At 41.8% G+C, this 18,870-nt stretch overlaps 1 protein-coding gene across 2 annotated transcripts in view; it reads right to left on the bottom strand.

Annotated features, from left to right (window-relative positions):
* Positions 1 to 18,870, bottom strand: part of LOC149283505 (transformation/transcription domain-associated protein-like) — a 58,442-nt gene that overhangs the window by 34,223 nt on the left and 5,349 nt on the right. Inside the window, exons 14-43 of one of the 2 annotated variants that reach the window (XM_089497411.1) lie at positions 18,396 to 18,714; positions 18,204 to 18,301; positions 17,856 to 18,050; positions 17,180 to 17,371; positions 16,680 to 16,845; positions 16,337 to 16,593; positions 15,775 to 15,975; positions 15,327 to 15,478; positions 13,376 to 13,575; positions 12,360 to 12,577; positions 11,401 to 11,598; positions 10,436 to 10,696; positions 10,182 to 10,343; positions 9,343 to 9,439; positions 8,839 to 8,960; positions 8,357 to 8,527; positions 7,824 to 7,907; positions 6,857 to 6,904; positions 6,075 to 6,191; positions 5,863 to 5,982; positions 5,308 to 5,472; positions 4,817 to 4,998; positions 4,122 to 4,320; positions 3,216 to 3,344; positions 2,598 to 2,864; positions 2,223 to 2,429; positions 1,679 to 1,840; positions 1,462 to 1,596; positions 1,256 to 1,366; positions 715 to 861 (exon numbers count right to left, since the gene is read on the bottom strand). In XM_089497411.1, the coding sequence (XP_089353537.1) occupies positions 715 to 861; positions 1,256 to 1,366; positions 1,462 to 1,596; positions 1,679 to 1,840; positions 2,223 to 2,429; positions 2,598 to 2,864; positions 3,216 to 3,344; positions 4,122 to 4,320; positions 4,817 to 4,998; positions 5,308 to 5,472; positions 5,863 to 5,982; positions 6,075 to 6,191; positions 6,857 to 6,904; positions 7,824 to 7,907; positions 8,357 to 8,527; positions 8,839 to 8,960; positions 9,343 to 9,439; positions 10,182 to 10,343; positions 10,436 to 10,696; positions 11,401 to 11,598; positions 12,360 to 12,577; positions 13,376 to 13,575; positions 15,327 to 15,478; positions 15,775 to 15,975; positions 16,337 to 16,593; positions 16,680 to 16,845; positions 17,180 to 17,371; positions 17,856 to 18,050; positions 18,204 to 18,301; positions 18,396 to 18,714 (5,082 nt within the window). Of the gene's footprint in view, positions 1 to 714; positions 862 to 1,255; positions 1,367 to 1,461; positions 1,597 to 1,678; positions 1,841 to 2,222; positions 2,430 to 2,597; positions 2,865 to 3,215; positions 3,345 to 4,121; positions 4,321 to 4,816; positions 4,999 to 5,307; positions 5,473 to 5,862; positions 5,983 to 6,074; positions 6,195 to 6,856; positions 6,905 to 7,823; positions 7,908 to 8,356; positions 8,528 to 8,838; positions 8,961 to 9,342; positions 9,440 to 10,181; positions 10,344 to 10,435; positions 10,697 to 11,400; positions 11,599 to 12,359; positions 12,578 to 13,375; positions 13,576 to 15,326; positions 15,479 to 15,774; positions 15,976 to 16,336; positions 16,594 to 16,679; positions 16,846 to 17,179; positions 17,372 to 17,855; positions 18,051 to 18,203; positions 18,302 to 18,395; positions 18,715 to 18,870 lie in introns of both variants that reach the window. The other variant, XM_089497412.1, reaches the window with a different exon arrangement.

Raw genomic sequence — 18,870 nt, 5'->3', positions numbered from 1 at the left:
CTGAAAAGAATCATTACGATTTCAGGCCTCGCTGGAAGTTATTAATTCATCAGAGCTTAATTAATCAGCATCAGATGAATAATAATTTAGCATTTGGGAATTACTTATAAAGGTCCTTTACAAGTAGGATTTGTGAAATGCTGTAATTAGGACATGTAATAATACAAGATGGAAGTAAGAACAAAAAGCTGTGTGGCAAGCATTTTTTAAACGCAGAATATGCTGTCATTAAATTATAATTAATGGCAAAATCAGAAGCAGGGGGTTGCACACATATTTAATAAGTCTGAAATCAGTAGATGAGCAAATTAACAAAAATGTCAATCTGAGCATCCAGTGCACCAAGGCCTCGGCTCCCACTTTCTGTGGAATTCCACTCGGACCTACAAAGCGCCGGAGCCAGAGTATGCCCCTTCCCTGTTTCGGTAAGGAGGAAATGTTGTTGGCCAAGTGCATCTCCTCCCATGTAAACCGGTGGAGCGAGAGGAAAGAGCAAAAGCATTTCCAATAGAGGTGACACTCGGCTACCATATGCACTAGACCAACTGGTCCATTTAATGGCCTGGTTGGATTCAATATTCTGTAACAAAGGTGCTAAAATGTTTACTGAATTACAGAAAGTGGTTATATTAACATGAGGAACTAGAAAAGAGCATGTGTGCATTTTCAAGTCTGAACGGACATGTCTATGATCGCCTTGATCAGGACACTCACCACCGTCATGAGAAGTTTATCAAACCACTGCAGCTTCAGCTCTGATTTAGGCCACATATCGGGGCGTAGGGCAGTCTTCAAAAGGCTAACGCAGCGACGGGAAAGCAGTTCCCCCGGAGACCCAGCCGTGTTTGAGTTGTCATTCACCTGAACGGGTAAAAAGCAATGTTAGTTAATAAGCTACACACATGTATGTGTATGCATTCACACAGAAAGATGACATGCAATACATACATTGTATACAGACTATCATTTTAATAGATCTGAATATCTTGGATCAGTAGGATAGAACACATTTAAAATGATTTGCCTTTTTCAAGCTATTGGCATTGAACATTGCATATACATACTTCAAAAAGCAGATTCAAAAACAAGGTTTTCCACTTTACTAGTAAAGTAACGTTGTGGTTCGTAACCATTTCAATAAGTAAGACTGGTTACTTCCACTCAATTATTTTACAAACTGGCAAAATATGCATCTCCCACATCGATCCGTCATGTTCCTGTCCGATGTATGAAGATAACATGTGGCTTATCATACCTGACATGCTATCCTGATGAGGAAATTCACCACGGTGTCGGTGTGCTGCTTCTCGATAGCCTTGGACTGCACGGCCTCGGCCCCTGGAAGTGACTGGCTGCGGCCGAATACCTACAGACACGTGAAGAAACATGGGCTGAAACTCAAGATTACTGAAGCCAAAAAAAGTGTGCTTGTGGTGTGAAGACAAGAAAACAATAGCTTACGGTGCTAATTCCTCCGGTGGTGGTTCTGAAGCGCTTCACCTCCTGACTGGCATCCACCGCTAGTCCCCTCTTCACGCCACTCACGGCAGAGCTCCCACCCTCTCCGCTGCCATTTGGGTCTGCCTCGGAATCGGGCTAAAAGGTAGCAGGGATATAAGAACATATTTAGATTTGTTTGACTCACACAATCAACCAGTTAACCAGTAAACAAATTAACATTTACCTGTTCTTTTAGCCTTTGCAGTTCCCACTTGATGACTACTTCTGCCAGGTCCACGGCCAGCTTCCTCTGCTCAATGGTGACGCTAGGAGTGAAGCCCAGGCGCTGCATTGCGCTGACCATATGCTGGACCAAATTGTGCCTCACTGGGTAATAAACCTAAGCCCAAAAATATGAGAAGTCATTAGGTAGAGCATCCACCTGTAAAAAAGGAGAACTAGGGGGTTTAAGCGTTTAAGTGGACCAAAATGTTTTGTGGCAGCTATTTTGGAATTCCCTTTTTGGGTAGCCTTGTATTTCATATTTATGTTTGGAGCCCTACTACACACGCATTTAGGCTGCCTTTCTGTGGGTCAAGAAAAGGGGTTATGGAAAACAGTTCTTGTTTTGGACATGTTCCCGAAAAACAGGAAGGCCAAAGGTGAAACCGTTTTTTAGGCAGCCGTCAACAACTGTGTTATTAGCCACAACGCGAGAAGTCAGGAAGACTTCTTACACTCGCCTAAAAAGCAATAGCTTGCACGGTCCCTTAATAACCTACCTTAAAATGCTGCACAATTAAATGAAGTATATGCACCAGCTGAGGGACAGTGTGACCTTCCTCCACAATGATCTTCCGCGTCCAGTGGGTAAGCATCTGGTGCCCGTCCTCCATTCGTGCAGGTACAGCAGGGGTAAGTATTGCCATAGCTTGCCGTACAATGGCTCTGGCTTCCATAGCATGGGCTTTAAGCAAGCTGTGGAACACCTAGTATCCGATATAAGACAGGAACATGAGAAGATGCCCCATCCACATTTCAGAATAGCTTTAAGCAATAAAATATTAAAAAGTTACATAAACAGGCCTTCCATATTAGTCCCTTTAAGTTAAAATTGAGAGCAAATCAAAATTACTTTGGACAACAGACAATGTTACCTGTAAGACGATTTTCTTATGTATCGCGAACTTGGCGATAATGTGGGCCAGAAGCAGGTGGCCACTATACTTGCAAGCTGGGTCCACGCAAGCTTTGGAAAGCAGACAAGGCCAAGCAAACGTCATGAGGCGTCTTAGTTTGCTGTTTCGGTTCTTATTATTGTCGTGGATGTGATGGGGAGCGTGCTCAACCAAAAGCGTGGCAAACTGCAGGAGGTAGATTCTGAGCGAGTCCAGCATGTCCGTCTGCTTCTCCGGGTCTAGCACCTACCAAGCGGAAATAATTAAATCAGAAAGGTTGTTTATGAAGCTTCAACACGCCAAGCCTGGAACAATCCTTAGTAGTACAATCAGATTTTTTTGTTTGTAAAGTTGAGGCACATTTAAAGTAAAACTGCGAAAAACAGTAAGACACTCTATATCTCCTATGCTATAACAGTCATGCTATAAGAGCTCAGCCTACTGTAGACAGCAAGACCTCCAAAGTCTAAGTTGAACAAAAAAGAAAGGTGGACATTCGATAAGTAATGGGAAAAAAGGGAAAAGATAAAATTATCTTTTTGTGCCCTTTAATTTGATACTTTGTACTCAAATTTAGAAAGGTGGTTAATTTGTTACCTTTGTTATAAATACACTTGTGATGCTCTCCTGGTTGTCTCCTTCAGGGTTTGGAGGACCTAAAAGCTGTTCTCCTTCATTCTTCTCAAAGCTGTATAAAAACGCTGGGTTCAAAATGTGCTGCAGTACCTGTGGGGAGTCATAAAAACAAAAAGGTCAGACGCCGGGTGGTGAACTCCTTGAATGGTGACCTATAACAATCAGAATATTCTGGCAAGAAAGCCCTTCTGAAAACCAAAGTGGTAAACCAGGGAGAGCTTGTACTTTAAAAAGACCATTTTCAATGCAATTGACGTGGATGATACGATTGTGTTTTGATCAGTGTAACAGAATAATGTTACTATTTATGACAATCAGGAACAAGCAACATCACAGTCACCATGACGGACTTTACCATGATGCAATACAACAGTAACATTTGGGAACTTTAAATATCCTTATCAAATGTAACGTAACTTAAGCAAGACGATGAAAACAGATTTTTGGTTGTGATCTCGTTCAAACCTGGTGGTTGCTCAATGTCAACAAAACAAGGCTATTTTCCAGGTAATAAAAAAAACAAAAAAAACTGTCTGCGCTTCTTGTTTTTTTGTATATACCGTACAGCCAATACACTGTATTTGCAGCATGCTCACACTGTTTGGTAGGCCTTATATTATACATTTGTATTATTTGAGCCTGTGACTAGCTTAGCGCACCGACATTTCTTCTTTTCCCTATTTTCCAGGTAACACAACAGGTGAGATTTCCAAATGCTTATCATGAGCAAATTCTAGAACTTTGTCCAACAGATGACAGAAGTTTAATCTACCTCCCCAAGTAAGGGATTTTGCAACACTTGCTATGCGTGCACAAAAGTCTAAAATCAATGTTTCCTTAAAGCCCCCTGTCCTAATGTAATCTCACCTTAGCTTTCAGTTCATCCCCAAAGTTGGAATCGTTGAATTCAACAAAGCGGAAGAAGAGCGCTCTCTTCTGAGCAATGCTGTAGGTTTTAGGAATCTCTTCTTCCATGTATTCTTTTAGGAAGGTCATGTTGCAGAGGAATCGGCCTGTGAAAGCCCGGAGAAGCTGGAAAAGCAGTTCAATGTCTCCGAAATTTCGCCTACACGTGAAAAGGAAAATAGTAGTATTTATTTAAAGGGCAACTGTCACCATTACATCTTTTAGCACTGGCTAATCAAAACTACTTATAGAAATGTTTGGGGATTTTTTTTTTTTATTAGTGTATTATATTTGGAGCCTTAATTTCTGTTCTTTACTTGATGATTTTTTTTTTTAATCTTGTACCAGTCAACCTACAAAGACTTCATCTTAAAGCACTGTGGTTAACACTGTAGCAGTTGAACCACCACACACACCAAGCCAATAGGTGTGCATATATTAAATATACGGAAGCCAACTAGCCCGTGACAATACACCAATGGGCAGGCAACAGGCCTTGTGATGGCAATCTGACCGAATATCTCATTTAAAGAAATGACTTCAGGCCGTGTATGGACATTTCCCAATCCCTGCAAGTCCGACGGTGAAAACCAGAAGAGGGGAAAAAGTCACTGCCAATTGTTTGCCTCATTGTCAGTTATGACTTAGATTCTTACTTGCAGTAGTTGAGGAGGCAGAACGCCAGCAGCTTGGGTTCCTTCCAGTTTGATGCCACCATGTTATCCTTACGATGTCGCTCCTGAAAGGCTTCACTCACCCAAACCCGTCTCAGGTGGCTGACCAGCGAATGCTGGTTTGCCAGCCAAGAGTCGTCATTCTTAACGATAATGCTGATTATCTAAACCAAATAAAAAATAAGCAGACGCTAACTGCATGTGACATTATAAATACATCATTTACAGGGAAGCAACATGAAAATGAACAATATAAATAAAACCAATTTCTAGATGCAAGCCGAGCACTGAAGTGTCGTGACTACCATAATTCATGCTAAGCAGGAAATTACCGCCAACTACAAATGTGTGTAACGGTCGAGCGAGCTGCTCTAGACAGACTCTTCGTTTCCGTTCATGCTTCCAGAAATGTTTGCTGGGTCCATTTAGAAACCACAAGCATGAAAGCATTTAGTCGGATGATTTCAAGTTACCTTAATAGCCTGGAACTGCAGATCGAGACGCATGGTGTTGGTGCTGGGGGAACTTGGTCGGACAGAGGTCTGCGTCACGCTAGGCAACAGCAGCGTAATGAACCGGTTGGGGTTGGCGGCCAGCACGTCCCGTAACGGTTTGGCGTCTTTATGTTTTAAAAAGCTCTGGAGGCAAGCAGGAGAGAAGAAAAACTAGCGTGAGAAAAAAAATGCATCAAAAGGATACTACTGATTAATGTAAAAAAAGCCCTTTTAACCAATTGACAGCCTCAATCCGCTCTGGCACGCCAAGGTTTTACAACATGTAAGCATGAATACACACAATATATAAATAAAAATAATAACACAACATATATATTATATATATATATATATATATACACACACACACGCATATACACTCACTATAAATCTTGATAATACCCATAATCTATCATTGTATTATACCATCTTAAATGTCTCTATGGCTAAATGTGAGCAATTTTCAATATAGAACATATTTCTTAATTATATAAAAGCCAATCCTTTTTTACACCATTTGTATTAGAATCCTACCATGAACATTCGACTCCACTGCGGGTCGTTCAGAGTAGCCTCCATCATGAAGAGCTCCACCGTCTGAGATGGGTGCCGCGTCAAAAACTTTATCAGAGGTTCTCTGAAGGGGCTTCCCGCCTGCGAACGTCAAGAGCCATTAGTCTGGATACATTTCCATTAGGCTTTTATAAGATACTAAAGAGAGTAACAGCCATCAAAAGCAGGAATACCTCGATTAGCATCGCCCGCTCAGTTTTCATCACAACCTCGAGCAACGGCTTCACCAGGGTTTGGGGGGCAGCGGGAATTAGATGGAAGAGATTTATAATTGCGGAGCAAATTTTCATCTCCTATTTACAGAGCAAGAAAAGATAGAAATGGTTAATATTTAAAAAAAAATAAACAAACAGCTTAAGGGAAAATGCATGGACACAAAAACACCCCTTTCCTTTAAAAATAAAATCTTTTCAAACTAGAAGTTTGAAAAAAATTAAAAAATAAAAATAACTTAGTTTGATGGATTTTTTTTTTTACAATTTGAGAACGTTTTTCTTTATGACAAAATAGATCTGCATTTTGCAAATGCAATCCCCAATCATTTAGGAATCCCTGATTCAATCTGCGTGTGTGTTTAGGTCTCATTTCATCATAGGGGACAGGAAGATAAGATTTTCCAATGGACAAAACTGTTTTGTTAAAAAGGCTTCCAAGAAAACTGAATTTTCCGGACAACTGCAACTTTGAAAGAAACCACTTATCTACAGCCAAAGCGGAAAAAAAATCAAATCTAAAATTACATGGACCCCATATCTCACCGGCGAGCCCAAGGAAGAGCTGAATTTTGAATTAGACATGGGAAATAGAATTCGGCATAAAAGCTTCAAACTTTGCCAATAATAAAGAGTTTTGATGTATAAATTTAGTATAAACCGATTTGGAAACTCTGAAATGCTGAGATGCCTGGACGCTGACACAAGCCCATGCAGGATCTTCGGAGCTACATGCGTGACACCCCCTCCGCTACCGAGAAGGGATTACACATGAAGCATCGCCCGCATCCCTGGCACAAACAAACATTTAAGGACGGAACACAGAACTTGAAGTCACAAAAATCACGTGGCCAGCGTCACAACACGTTACAGTCTCCTACCCAACGCCAGGGCGAAAACGGGGGGGGGGAATAAAAGTAACACCATGAACAACACCAACTCCTCCGGTTCTCACCTCTACCCCTTCCATGGCAGGCTGGACCAAAGAAAGATTACAGTAAGATTTTAAGAGGTGGAAGGATACGAACTGCGTGTATTAATATATTAAGCTTTTGTTCCCCAAAAATATTTTTTTTGCCTTCCATCAGTCTGTTTAGTACTTTAAACACCAACATTATGATCCGTCTAAAGTCAGCCGCCCAGTGCCGAAACCATTAAGGTTTTACAAGACATTTTCCAGTTACGAGCCCTTTTAACTGTGTACATGCTGGACTGAAAGGAAGCACCGAACAGAGAACACCATCATTCTTCTGCTCTTAGGATCAGGAAAGAGTACACATTACAGCGGAGTTTATATAAAGTATATACCCATCTGCTGTTTGGATTATCGTGGGAAGAATAGTGGTGCTAAATATTTAAATTTAATAACACAAAAAAAGTCATTGGATCGGCAAAGCTATCCTATAAACCAATCTTACTTTTTTTTTTTATGCAAGTAAATGTAAGCATCTTAACGGAAAGGCATTCAAACCCAACTAGCAAGCCCTAACTTAAAAGCAGATAGCATTTTTGGTACATGATAGGAGCTTTGTTCTATATTTAATATATAGATTTTGTTGGAGTGTAATTCATTTGCATGCAAGAGGCGAAGCTTTTTTCACAGGAGAGGGGACGCCAAGCCAGGCTGGCGGGAGAACAGACGTTATAACGTCACTTTTTGCCCTTTATATTTAACACGCCGCTGAAATTCAAGGAGACGACATATTAAACGTAAATGCCACTCACGTTGCCTTCACCCCTCTGTCCTCCTTTGTGCGTGATCACAACCACTTCCATCCACTTGCGCAGGTGTTGCTGTTGGAACAAAGAGCGTCGCAGATCAGAATAACAATCTTATGTCAATTAGATCGAGCACGGTTCACGATTTGCCACAATAACGCTTTAAGAAACGGAAATGTTTGACACGGTGATGGTCACGTACACTACAGTTACATAGTCTGAGGTCACCTAGAAATGTCCTTGTTTATGAAAGAAAAGCAAATTGTGTCCATTAAAATCAAAGGAAATGGATTAGAAATACAGCGCAGCTGTTAATGTCGTAGTTGGAAGCGGCTATAACACATTATAGGTAAACATGGAAGAGCAGGGCCCTCTTCTTCTTTTGTATCAGTGTCTTGCTTGTGTTAACATTGTTTAACTTTTATTGTATTTTCATGCAAACGCATCGATGACAGCTCTACATATATTTAAAGGTCCCACCCAAGAGCTTAACTTGAAATGTGAAACGTTCATTGATCTCTCACCATCATCTGATCACAGAATTTATCATTGAAGGAGTTGGGGAAAAGCCGCGTGACGGAGGTCAGTCGGTTAACGACATTGAGGGTCAGGCTGCGATAGTCGCCCAGCATCATCAGAAGCGGCCTCATGTGAGTGTGGATCTGGTCGACCTCTATAGTTGCGCCTTCCAAAAACTGTAGAGATTTAAACACAGAGCTTATTATCCCCCACGAGAAGTCCAGGGACCTTACTACCGCACATAACAGTAATTAAAAATGTCAAAAAGATGCAAGCGGGGATGGAAACAAGGTCTACACCGGTTAGCCTCGTCCATTATTGCTGCGTGTTAACCTTGGCTGAAAAAGGTTAACGTTCTGCCGATTAAGGCAATGCGGTTCCCACAGGTTGGTCTCAACAGACGAAAATCAATGGAATTGCTCAATAAACGGCGAACGGTAAACACAGACGTGAAACTGGGCAGTAAAGCCAGATGTCTTCTCCTCACCTTTCTCATGCATGCTTCTCCAGCCTCCTGAAGTTCATTATTTGTAGAGTTAAGTGCCTTAAACAGGGCTGCGATGATTTTCTCTCTTGACTGAGGCAAATAGTTACAAGCTGCCAGAGCGTCTGTAATTGCAAGAGAGATAACGAAAACTTGTATCAAACACTTTCACGGCGAACATTGCGTAAACAAGCTGGAAATCTACAACAAAGAGCCTGTCCTAAAGCATTAAAAAGAATCAGTCACCTTTACACCTTCTTCCATAACCAAATGAGTGTAGATCAGTGTATTAAAACAATTATCTAATGAGCTTCTTATCTCATTCATTCTCCTACCCCACCATTACAAAGGCAGCCTGAACCAATCAGCAACAAGGAACAAGCTCAGATCTAATGGTTCAACCACTTCTTTACTTCATCTCTAATTCATATTTATTTTACGGCTCACTGGGTGCTAAAGAATATGAGGTTTTTATCTTTTGTTGGGAACGGGTCTCCATTTACTCACTCAAAGCTGCAATTCTCAGCGGTACCAAAGAGGAGAGGCTTTTGTAGCAAGGGAGCTTCATGAGGGTAGCATCCTCTGCTTCACATAAGTTTAAGAGCTGCGAAAGGAAGAGAAGACGGTTTGTGCAAATACCCCAAAACTGCCAAAGAACGTGCTGCCATCGCCAACATACACACAATATGTTCCGGGAAACAGGAGCAAATGAAACCATACATTATTCCATGTCTAAAGGATCCGGAAAGGATGAGAGCTCGTTTTTTTTCTTTTTCTAAGATCACACGAAAATTTAAAAACATGGGAATATATATTAAAAAGGAAAAAAAAAAAAAAGGTACAACTCACAACCTCTATACGTAATGGGGCCCAATGAACAATAAAGATTACCCAGTTAAAAACCTGTATCCATAATACAAAAGGTACGTTTTAATCAATGAAATTATATGAAGAACTTGGTGTCCCAGTTCACATTCGGGTTGAAATGGCCAAAAATATACATGACATCCTCGCCAATGTGATCAGCCGCCAATGCTCTAACCCTGTTTTATATCAAATAGGTAACTAGGAGGGGGTAACTGTTTATATGGGTTCCCCGAGACAATGGATGAGACTAAAATGCAAAATAAATGTATAACTTGCTTTACAACCTTAAAAAATGTGTTCAGAGAATAAAGTACACGAACACTGACAGTGACCACCATTGGAATAGACATCAAGCAACCTGCTTAAGCTGGTTAAAGAGCTTGCTTCCGAGAATCTGTTATAATGTGACGCCTTAAATATCTTTAATAGTATGTGAAAGCACTTCTGTGTTTCTGGCCACTGACAGACATACAAGATACCTCAGAATAGAAGACTTTATGCTCTACGACATTCAGGTCCATGGTGAACAGCCGGGGTTGCAGGGTGGTGCAGAAAGTGTTCCCTTCCATCAGCCCAATCTGGGCATTTGCCGGCTGATGGCGAAGTAAATGTTTTTTGGGTGGGACCATGTCTTGCAAGACCTGAAGCAAGAAAGCGTGGGTTAATATTTCCATCCTGTCAATAAAGGAACGTGGGAAGAAAAAAAAACAAGACAAAGGCGTAAAAAGATCACCTCTTTGTGAGGCTCCATGATCACGGTGACACCCTTTCCGGTCACCTGTGCGAGGACCTGCAGCGAGTGCATGGCCTGCTTCCTCACGGTGGGGTTTGGAGAGGTCACTTCTCGTACTAAGTCATGAGTCACATGATGGAAGGACTTCTCTTGGGCGGCGAGGATCTCTTCTGTTTTCTCCTCGTCTTTTAATGGGGTTGCGCAGCGGATTAAAAGCTGCTCCAGTGTGGTTTTCGCCATCGCGACTGCTCCGTTGGAAACCTAAACAAACACGAGTTAGTGAATAGTTAAGGGAGGAGTAATGGATATAATGGTTATAAATGTGGGGTGTAGCAGTATATAAGGAGAAAATCAAGAAATATGGACAGACTAGAAGGAGCGGATGGGTTCTCATCTGCCTCTATGATTTCACACCATCAATGGGCCTCTACAATATTCACACAAGCGATGGCCCAGGGTAATGGGTGTTATTATTTTCTTTAACCTCATGGAGTTTGATGGGTGAAGCCATTTCCGTATTGAACACCACAGAGATGCCCCATTTTGCCACAACTCTATGGTATTTACCCACGAAAAGGCAACAAGACAGGCTATGATCAATAGTTACAACTCTGCGAGGGCTAGGGATATATATATTCTGTGGACATTATAATGTTACCATGACGATGAAATTAAAAATACGGACTATGGCTATGGGGTTTAAAACCAAACAAAAAGGAAAAAAAAAGTAGCCAGAGTAGCACAAAAAAATATTAAAGCTGCTGGTACAGCCAAGTAAGTGACAAATGCTTTCAGTACCCTAAGTAGCCCACGTAAAATAAAAAATAATGCAAATTGATACTCAAAGGACAATGCACCATAACACAACGAGGCTTTTCTCTGCATGTGTTCATGGCGCGGAACGATCACAAGGGTCTAACGAGAATGCATTGCCAGGCACGCGGAAATCTGCACATATTAAATACCTCTCCAGTTAAGTCCATCATGACGAAGAGAAGGGCTTTGAGAAACGTTTGCTGATTCTGAAGCACCCAAATCAGAGGTAGGCGTTCCATCAGGAACTTAATAGACACCACTCCACCGAGTTTGGCGTACCAGGCCTGCTCATAGCAACAGGAACACAGACGCTCGACAATGTAGGAGAACAAGGGAAGCTGGCATGCCTGAAAACCAATGAAAAACGCATTTTAATTTCAGCGATTACAGAAAAAAAAACAAAAAAAAAAAACTGTCGAATTGTTTCATTTAATGAGAATTTCAGATCTTGGTATGGACATTGCCCATGTTTATGCATCACTCCCTCCCACGGCACTCAGTATGCGTCTCACTCAGACTATTTACAGAGTTTCATTAAAAACCAAGAGGCTTTGACATTTCAGCTCGTAATTAAAGCTTCACCCTTGACTAGAGTCAGCAGGCGTAGTTAATAAAATATACCATATCATTTATGAAGATGTAAAATGGCACGCAAATGAATTCAAATTAAAATGCCAACAAACTATTTTTTCGCTTGAGAAAACTATATGGGGGAAAAAAAAAAAAAGTTCGCTTTCCCCCGGCTGATCGCTTTCTGACGTGTGCTCTCTTCTGCGGCACGGCAGGCGGAGCTGGTCGCTGACAGTACAGGTGCCAGCGGTGTCCATTATATGCTATGGGATCCCAACAGTGCGTATGGATACTATTGGGGTCAAGAGAAAGCAGCCGGAAGTGATCGGTGGATGGGTAAGTGAAGCTTCTTTTTATTCACACTCAAGATAGAATTCAAAATAAAGCAGGAGTGACCTTAAAAAAGCGGGTGCATGGACCACCCGTTTTCTCAATGATGTATGAAGGGTTGAATGATGTCACCAAGTAAAGTCCATTTTCAGACTTTTTGACCCCATACAGGAGCCTGTCGTACACAACAAGCCACCAATAACCGTACCCTTTCTTTAGATCCAAGGATAATGCTGGCGACATCGAATATCACAGCCAACGCCACTTCTCCAATCTTGCACAGTTCCTTCTCTTCGTACGCCATACAAATGGCTATGGCATCAATGAGCACCAGAGGATCCATCCCCTTTGAACCGTTCTCCTCGCTATGGAACATGGCCGTGCTCGGCTGGCTTCCAACCTGGTAACACTGCAGAAGGAAGGGTCCTAAAGGACAACGAAAGCGCCCAAATAAATATTAAAGGCCTACTAATGGGGGGTGCAGTTATGGGGGTGCTGTTCAATAACTCTGTGCTTAACTATTACCATGACGACAAATTGCCTTATTTGTTCATTTTTTATGAATTGCTAAAAATATCACCAAAAAAACAAATTCCACATCGCAATCTGCCCAGTTGCACTTTTAAGTTACTACTAGGATTAAGGTATAGGCTTGTTACCATAGCAACCAGCAGAATGTTACTGGACCAGTCCATTGGTCTCTATGGCGATATACTTTTGATGTGCAGCTGCATCACTTTTTCGGGCCTACCATGTTCCCTCTCCATGGTAAAAGCAAAAGAAGGCCAGCGTCTGCTAAGGCGTAGTTAGCACACAGACACAGAAACCTGCGTCGTAGCTTTCGGTTTCAGAGTTCCCCGTCATCTGCCAACACCCAAGAGCTTTACAAATTGGACGTGTTATGCGAAAAGTCCCACGTTATAAATTTACACCGCTTGAAAATGACATCACTCCAACTTTTCTCCATCAAAACAGAAAGAACTCATTTACCACAGAATAGAGATTTCCAGGTAAACTGTGAAAATCTAAAGGTGGGAACATGAAGGAGCAAGGCCGGGCTGCCTCCTCTGAGTCAGGTTAAGTACTTTAATAGCCATTTACCTAAAAGTAGGACGTCAGGGACATTAAATAGTTAAATATTTTGGTTTCTTGCCCATATTATATATATATATATATATATGCATGCGTGTGAATAATTTTTTAAGGCAGGTATAGGTTACTCACCACACTGCTGTGCGACAGCTACCATTGTGTAATGGCGTATAAGGCTGGCTACAAACGGCAGAGCGCTCGGCCTCAGGTCCTTGATAACAGCAGACATGAACGCCCCGGTCAGGGCTTGTTCGAACGTTTTACGGGCCGGGGTGTCCTGAGCTTTGTATCGGTGTGAAATAATGACACTGGGGATCGCCTTCTCTGTGAAACTGGAGAAAAGAGAAGAAAGAAAAAGAGAGAAAGAAGTCTTACGACGGCTGCAGAAAGTCATACTACGGCATTAGCCATTGAGCTTAACAGCCATAAATATTATCCACAAACCAGCCGATCTAGATCTTACTTCACCAACCCTGATGGAAGGTCTGGTTTTACAGAGCCCATTTGTTGCTTTTATCCATCTAGGTATTCATATTCTACAAAACCTTTTGTACTTTTTTTTTTAAGATATGAAATTGAATGATGTGTTTCATAAGGAAGGGAACGGATATATAGTAAGATGTAATATTTCTATATACCTGTAGAACGTTTTGTCGTTTTCTACAGCTATTTAAATGAACCAGATATCCCCTTTAGAGGAACACTGGTGGGAAAATAAGACATCAGCGACCGGTTTAATGATTTAATGTTGTATCCTGATGTCTGCTCCCACGAGCCTCGTTCTTTTTCTACGGGAAGCGATATTAAACCCCCAGACGCCTTTTCCTAGCTGTAGGGATCAAATACGTATTGCAAAAAACTACAAGGATGAAAATGCATTTAATGAAAAATGCCTTCTTCCCGATAATGCTTGCCAATGGCCACAAAATACTGGCGAAGAGGGCAGAAGGAATCCGGCCGGGTTTTGCCCCTAGATCATTATATTTTAGCCTCAAAACAGGTTACTTTAAATAAAAAATGTGTTCTCTTCCACTCCCTCTGCCACCTTATTCCCGCAGCCATTATAAATAACCAGCGCTTTGTTTGATGGTTAAAATGTTGCCAAGAAGCCAATTTTAAAGAATGTATCACAGAATTTAATGGATTCTGCGAAACGTATACTTTAAACCTTTAAAACACCAGAGACGGGAATGAGGCATTATAAGACAAAGTAGCAGATTGTGGCCATGTTTGCTGTTGCATTCCCCAGACAGATGTTTCGCGGTTACTGCCGTCTCTTCTTTTCAATGTTTATGCCACGGCGAATGCTTCTTTTCTTGCCTGGTAAATCGTGTTTGCGATGAGCTCAACTCCCAACTGGCAGTAATAGGATTAGAAAAGATTGGCTTCCCAAAATACACTGGGAGACAGAATAAGGACCCCCCCCCCACACACACACACACACACACTTAAAGAACACCCATCACGCAGACAAAAAAAAAAAAGGTAAAATGTAATGTAAAAGTGAGATTTAGATTAAACCTTAAGGTTTCCAATATCTTTGGCATAAACTATCCGCGTTAAAAAAAAAAAAAAAAAAAGTAAATATGGCTGCCTTGTGGGTCACAACCAAGCAAGCGACAGAGGGGTCTATTCACTACAAGGAGTTGTGGTTTTAACACTCTCAAAATATTCATTATGAAGGGCCAATACTTGCAGAACGCTCCAGTGTGAAGAGCTGGCCCCGTATAATGCATAATTCAATAGGCGAGGAGACAGAAGAACTATTACTTATTGGACTATACATTAAACAGGGCCAGCCAAGCCCGTCCTAATGTATAGTGAGGGCAAAGATCTTAAAACCCTAACTTTTCCTGCAAACTCTTCTGACAACTCTCTAGGGTGGTTTATTCACTAAAGAAAGAGTTTGCAGGGCAGTTGGGTTCACAGAAGTCATGAAGCGGAAATGTTTAACTGAAAAATGTTTTTTTTTTGCGAAATACATGACTTAAAAAGTCAAAAACGGAAAAGCCGAATACAAAGCTGTATTCGCACAACCGGTATATACAGTCACACATATATAAATACACCGTATGAGCCTTACTTGGGATGTGCTAGCAGCTGGTATAAAGCATGCTTGTTATCATCCAGGCTCATCATAGCCACGAGGAAACATTTGATGACCTCCCACGCCTGCCTCCGATAGTACGGCTCTGTATTTGCACTTTTCAAGCAATCCAAGGCCGTCTCAATAGCCTAAAAACAACAAAAAATATAATATAGACAGATATTCTGCAATAGGCGAACATGGCAGCTACCTAGCTTTCGCATAAAAGGGATAGCAGTGCTTATAGGTTTTAATGGATCTGAAATAAAACCTTGGTCCCCAAGGTGTGTATCTAGGGTGGCAAATTGCCTTTCAATCCATAGTGATCATACATCAGAAGCTGGAATAAAATATGTCTGAAAGAGCGAGGCGCTGTCAAGACCAGAGGAGACTCATCAGCATTCACACCCCATTATACCGGGGAGATTATAGACTAGTAGGTCACCTTTTCCATGGGAAGCTGGATAGAAGCTTTGCAGTCTGCAAACTCCACGGTGATGCTCGGTCCTTGTATCTCAGTGACTACATACTGCAGCTTCTGGGATTCTTTCAGCATTTTCCGGTTGCTTCCACCAAATTTACCCAGAACGCGGTATGCCACATGGGAGATGCTGTCTGCTGGATTCCTCAGCGTCCGCCACAAAGCCTGATCCAAAAAAATTAAATAAAAGTTACCCCTTTAACCGCGTGGCAAGCTACTGGCATTAACCCCTTTGCTGCCAAGTGTCTGCAGCAAGTGAATGCATAACAGGAACCTTTGAGAATTGAGGAAAGAGCATTCTACTTGTGTTTTGAACAGTCAACTACTTTCTACTTTGTCATGTGCTCAAAATAGGATTAACCTTTACTGATCTAAAAATTATTATAATATATATATGCACACAAAAGTAAATTTCTATTAAACATAGAAATTATAATATAGAAGTAGAAACTGTCCAGCTATAGTACATATTTCACTAAACCAATACTGCCCCCTAGTGGAATATATCCATTATAATCAACCTTACCTGCATGAGCTCAGCACGAACCGGCTGGATGTGATCGTAGAGGAAGTCTGGCTGAAGGTTGTCCACACACAGCTCCAGTGTCCTCAGACCCTGACTCACTAACGTCTGGGACCCATTGAGAGCAGACACCAATGGATCCATCAGCATGGGGAGATAGGGTAATAAGGAACTCAGACGAACAGGCACGGTGAGGCACAGCTCCACAAAAAGGTCCTTCATATGCTGTTTGTGCAAGCCGCTCTGCAACATGTTGAGACCTACAAGAGATGAAAGTTGTCAAAGAGGCAGCCTCAGACACCAGCCTGGAGAAAGGGTACAATGATGGCGGCACTTAGGCTCTGACCTTGCAGGAGATTTGGAAGCAAGGGCAGGAACTCCTGATACAGGAGGTCATGGCTGCCTCCACCAATCGATCGGAAGAGAGCTCGGAGAAGAAGGAAGTAGTTGTAGGGTTCCTTGGCCGTCTGGGCAAGGTCCATCGAGCTGTTCACTATTTTGTGCAAATGGGGCTGAGGATAAAGAAGACAGTAATGCATCTTCAGAAATACTCTACCAACCACTTGTGACAATAGATAGCAGTGGGCACCACACACACACGGCTTTTCACGATCAATATGCATTGTGAAGTTCAGACTTCATGCTATACACTGTACAGAAATAACCAAAGACCAGCTAGAAAAATATATAGAGATTCTCTTAATAAACATAACATTTTTAATGAATGTATATTAAACTACTCAAAGTGCTTTAATATGCACTCCTCTTTGGTGAGGCTATCTGGGACATGAAACCGCCCCAAAAACAAAAGTGAACATCTATTCCAATTTGTCACGGCTTTTTTACCTTAAGCATTTGCTCGTTATCCGCAGCGAAGAGGGAAACGGAGCCAAAAACCAGCTTGAACAGCTTGAGGTACAAGTTGGACAGCTCCACGTTGGATCCCATTTCTGGAAGCCTCTCCAACAAGTACTCCACCAGGATCGTAGCAAAGAGGGCTGATGTGGTGGGGTTCGCCAAGAAGGAATTGGCAACAATCTGAAAAAGAGCAGCTTGCCCAAATTAAACATTCCTGAACAAAAGGAGGAGAAAAGCATCCTCTGCCCAAAGTCTGATTCTTACAGACCTATCTAGCCTGGTGCGGAAGTAATATGTCAGAAAAGGGAGCAGTCTGTATTAAATTTAACTCTGTGTTTAAACCATAAGATATTAAAACAGTAAAATGCAACAACACTACTATATCTCTGAGCGCATTAAGCAAGCAAGTTTACTCCTGTTTAACTACTCTGTTGTACAATTTAAATAATTACAAATATAATCCGTTGATGAAACAATGTTATAATATATGTATTAAATGCTTAGATTTGTGAACTATCCACAGAACTGTAAGGAGATGCAAAGATCAAGACATTAAATTGTTGTGACTTTTTATGCAATTTGCCATCGTAGCAATCGAATCGCCTTTTGTCATTTACGGCGTGTATTATATGATGCGGGTGCTTCGTTAGTGAACACATAATACCTGGAGTGCGTAGTTCTTGGATATTCTCTCCACCATGTAGGGGACGGTGGTCTGGAAGATTTCTTTAAAAGTCAACGGATTCATCATTGTGAAGACGCCAGCAAAATGCTCCAACACCTCCTTCTCTTCTTTCATTCGCACCGTCTGGCAGTTGGCAACTCGGATGTACGTTTGTCCATTCCCAGCAATCTGGACCTGATGAGAAACAAACGTCACAATATAAAAATAATGGCATATGACACACATCTATTTCTATTAGGGACACTGCAAGAAATAAAAAAAATTTGCTTCATCTGAAATTTCTCCATGGGTCAGATCCACTTTAAACATGACATGCTATGGAAATACCTGATAAATATCCAGTGCTTGCATCGCATACTTCACTAGCTTAATGTAAATCTGGGTTTCTTTGGGTTGCAGTTGCTTGTTGGGTACAAACTGAGCCTCTGAAAGATAAGAGCAATAAAAAAAGGTCCTGAAATAAAAGAAAGGAAAAGCCACTCAACCGAAGGGAAGGAACGGGGTAGGAGTCCTATATACCTCCAGGTGCTTTACACGACGTAATGCCCCATGTTATCGTCTTGACTCCACAGACCAAGGTTTTCACCAAGCTCCGGCAGTCAGTGACTTGGAAAGTCTGCTTGTCTTCTTTGTCTTTTTCCCCTTGCTTGTCAAACACCGAGAGCGGCACTTGCGTGAGCGGAGTGGTGGGGGCGGCAGGCAGAGCGCTGTTGGGGGTGGCAGCGGGGACGCTGGGTATGATGGTGTCGGCAGCGCAGAGCTCTGACTGCGGCTTGCACTTCTTGAAGATAGCAGATAACTGATAGCGAGCTATGGTGTGAAACTTCAGGACAAACACCTGGAGAAGAGAGAGCAAAGACATACGAAAAGACGCAGAGAGATATTAACGCCCATTGGCTGTGACAGGACTGCCCCGGCACCTAATTGCACAGGACCTTTTATAGTATGTACCCCATTTGTGACCATCTACTTGTGCCACAACTCCTTCTCCATG

The sequence above is a fragment of the Sceloporus occidentalis genome, unplaced genomic scaffold (genome assembly GCF_023333645.1).
Source record: "Sceloporus occidentalis isolate IW3139 unplaced genomic scaffold, rSceOcc1.0.p SCAF_103, whole genome shotgun sequence".
Lineage (NCBI taxonomy): Eukaryota > Metazoa > Chordata > Lepidosauria > Squamata > Phrynosomatidae > Sceloporus > Sceloporus occidentalis.
Note: the sequence above shows the minus strand (reverse complement) of the source record. Positions and strands in the feature narration are given on the sequence as shown.